We start from the raw sequence: 1,431 nt of genomic DNA on the forward strand, positions 1-1,431 counted from the left end.
CTCTGTGCGGGAGGCGGGGGGCGGGGGGCGGCGTCCGCGGCCCCACCGTGCGTCCTGTCCGGCGCCCCCGCAGACTGCCTGCTGATGCTGGCCTACAAGGACAAGTCGGAGCGAGCCAAGGGCCTCCGGGAGCGCAGCAGCCTGACGCTGGAGGACATCTGCGGCCTGGAGCCCGGCCTGCCCTACGAGGGCCTGGCCCACACGCTGGCCATCGTCTGCCTGTCCCAGGCCGTCATGCTGGGCTTCGACAGCCGCGAGGCCATGTGCGCCTGGGACGCCCGGATCCGCTATGCGCTCGGCGAGGGTGAGTGAGGCCGGGGCGACGGACCCCGTGTCCTGGGGTGCCCTGCGCTCGGTGAGGGTGAGGCCGGGGCGACGGACCCCGTGTCCTGGGGTGCCCTGCGCTCGGTGAGGGTGAGGCCGGGGTGACGGACCCCGTGTCTGGAGGCTGCAGGGCCGTGCCGTGATCCAGGGCGCGGGGCCCACAGGTTTGCCGAGCACCTCCCCCCAGCTGCTCTGAGGCCCCCGGGGGTGTGGGGGGCTCTGCGCCTGAGCCGGGGAGGCTTGTCCTGGAGGACACAGTGCGGGCTCTGCGGGGTGGGCTGGCCGGGCGCAGGGGAGGGGCAGGATGGGGGTGTGCTGCCCTCACGCCCGACACCAGGAAACACGGCCTTTAGAGACCTCAGTTTCGATGCCTGAGCCCGGGATGCACACGATACCAGCATTTAGGGTGAAGACAGGTTTGGAGCCTGACGACCCGAACCCACGAACCCAAGAGCAGCCTTGTCTTTATTTAAACATTTGATACTTTGTTCCTCACGGACTTTTGCATTTGCTTAAAATAATCGTTACAATCTCACCAGCCTGGTGCTGAGACACCGGTGCCGAGGCGGGGCTTTCTCCGGAGCCTGGCTTGTGAGCAGGGGGAGGGTGGGCAGGGCGGCCCCCGAGGGCCTGGTGCCCCCAGACTGGGGCAGTGACTGGTGCACAGGAGGGGAGTGGAGGGCTGCCCGCCTTCTGGCCCAGCGCCCCTGCCCACCCTTCTCCCGCCCCCCTCCCCGGGCCTCTGCTCCAGTGACGGCGCCCTCTCACCCCTGCCGCCCTCAGTGCACAGGTTCCACGTGACAGTGGCTCCAGGCACCAAGCTGGAGAGCGGCCCCGCCACCCTTCACCTCTGCAACGACGTGCTCGTCGTGGCCAGGGACATCCCCCCTGCCGTCATGGGGCAGTGGAAGCTGTCTGACCTGCGGCGCTACGGGGCCGTGCCCGGTGGCTTCATCTTCGAAGGCGGGACCAGGTGTGGCTACTGTAAGTATGCGGCCGCTCGGAGCCCCGCTTCACCCTGGCTTCACCCCGAAACCCTCGGCCTGGCGCCCCCCGCCCCGTGCGCGGGCTCGGAGGGTGTCTTGGACACGGGGCTGGTGGGGGTGA

General features: G+C 69.4%; 1 protein-coding gene across 1 annotated transcript in view; it reads left to right on the forward strand.

The window, feature by feature from the left end:
• The first annotated feature begins 81 nt into the window (after positions 1-81).
• The window catches only part of DOK7 (docking protein 7), a 19,711-nt gene continuing 18,361 nt past the window's right edge, over positions 82-1,431 (forward strand). Inside the window, exons 1-2 of the mRNA XM_077750596.1 lie at positions 82-304; positions 1,108-1,308. Of these exons, the coding sequence (XP_077606722.1) occupies positions 85-304; positions 1,108-1,308 (421 nt within the window). The 5' untranslated portion in view covers positions 82-84. The remainder of the gene's footprint in view (positions 305-1,107; positions 1,309-1,431) is intronic.

This window comes from Crocuta crocuta, unplaced genomic scaffold, assembly GCF_008692635.1.
Source record: "Crocuta crocuta isolate KB4526 unplaced genomic scaffold, BGI_CrCroc_1.0 scaffold179, whole genome shotgun sequence".
Classification (NCBI taxonomy): Eukaryota; Metazoa; Chordata; class Mammalia; order Carnivora; family Hyaenidae; genus Crocuta; species Crocuta crocuta.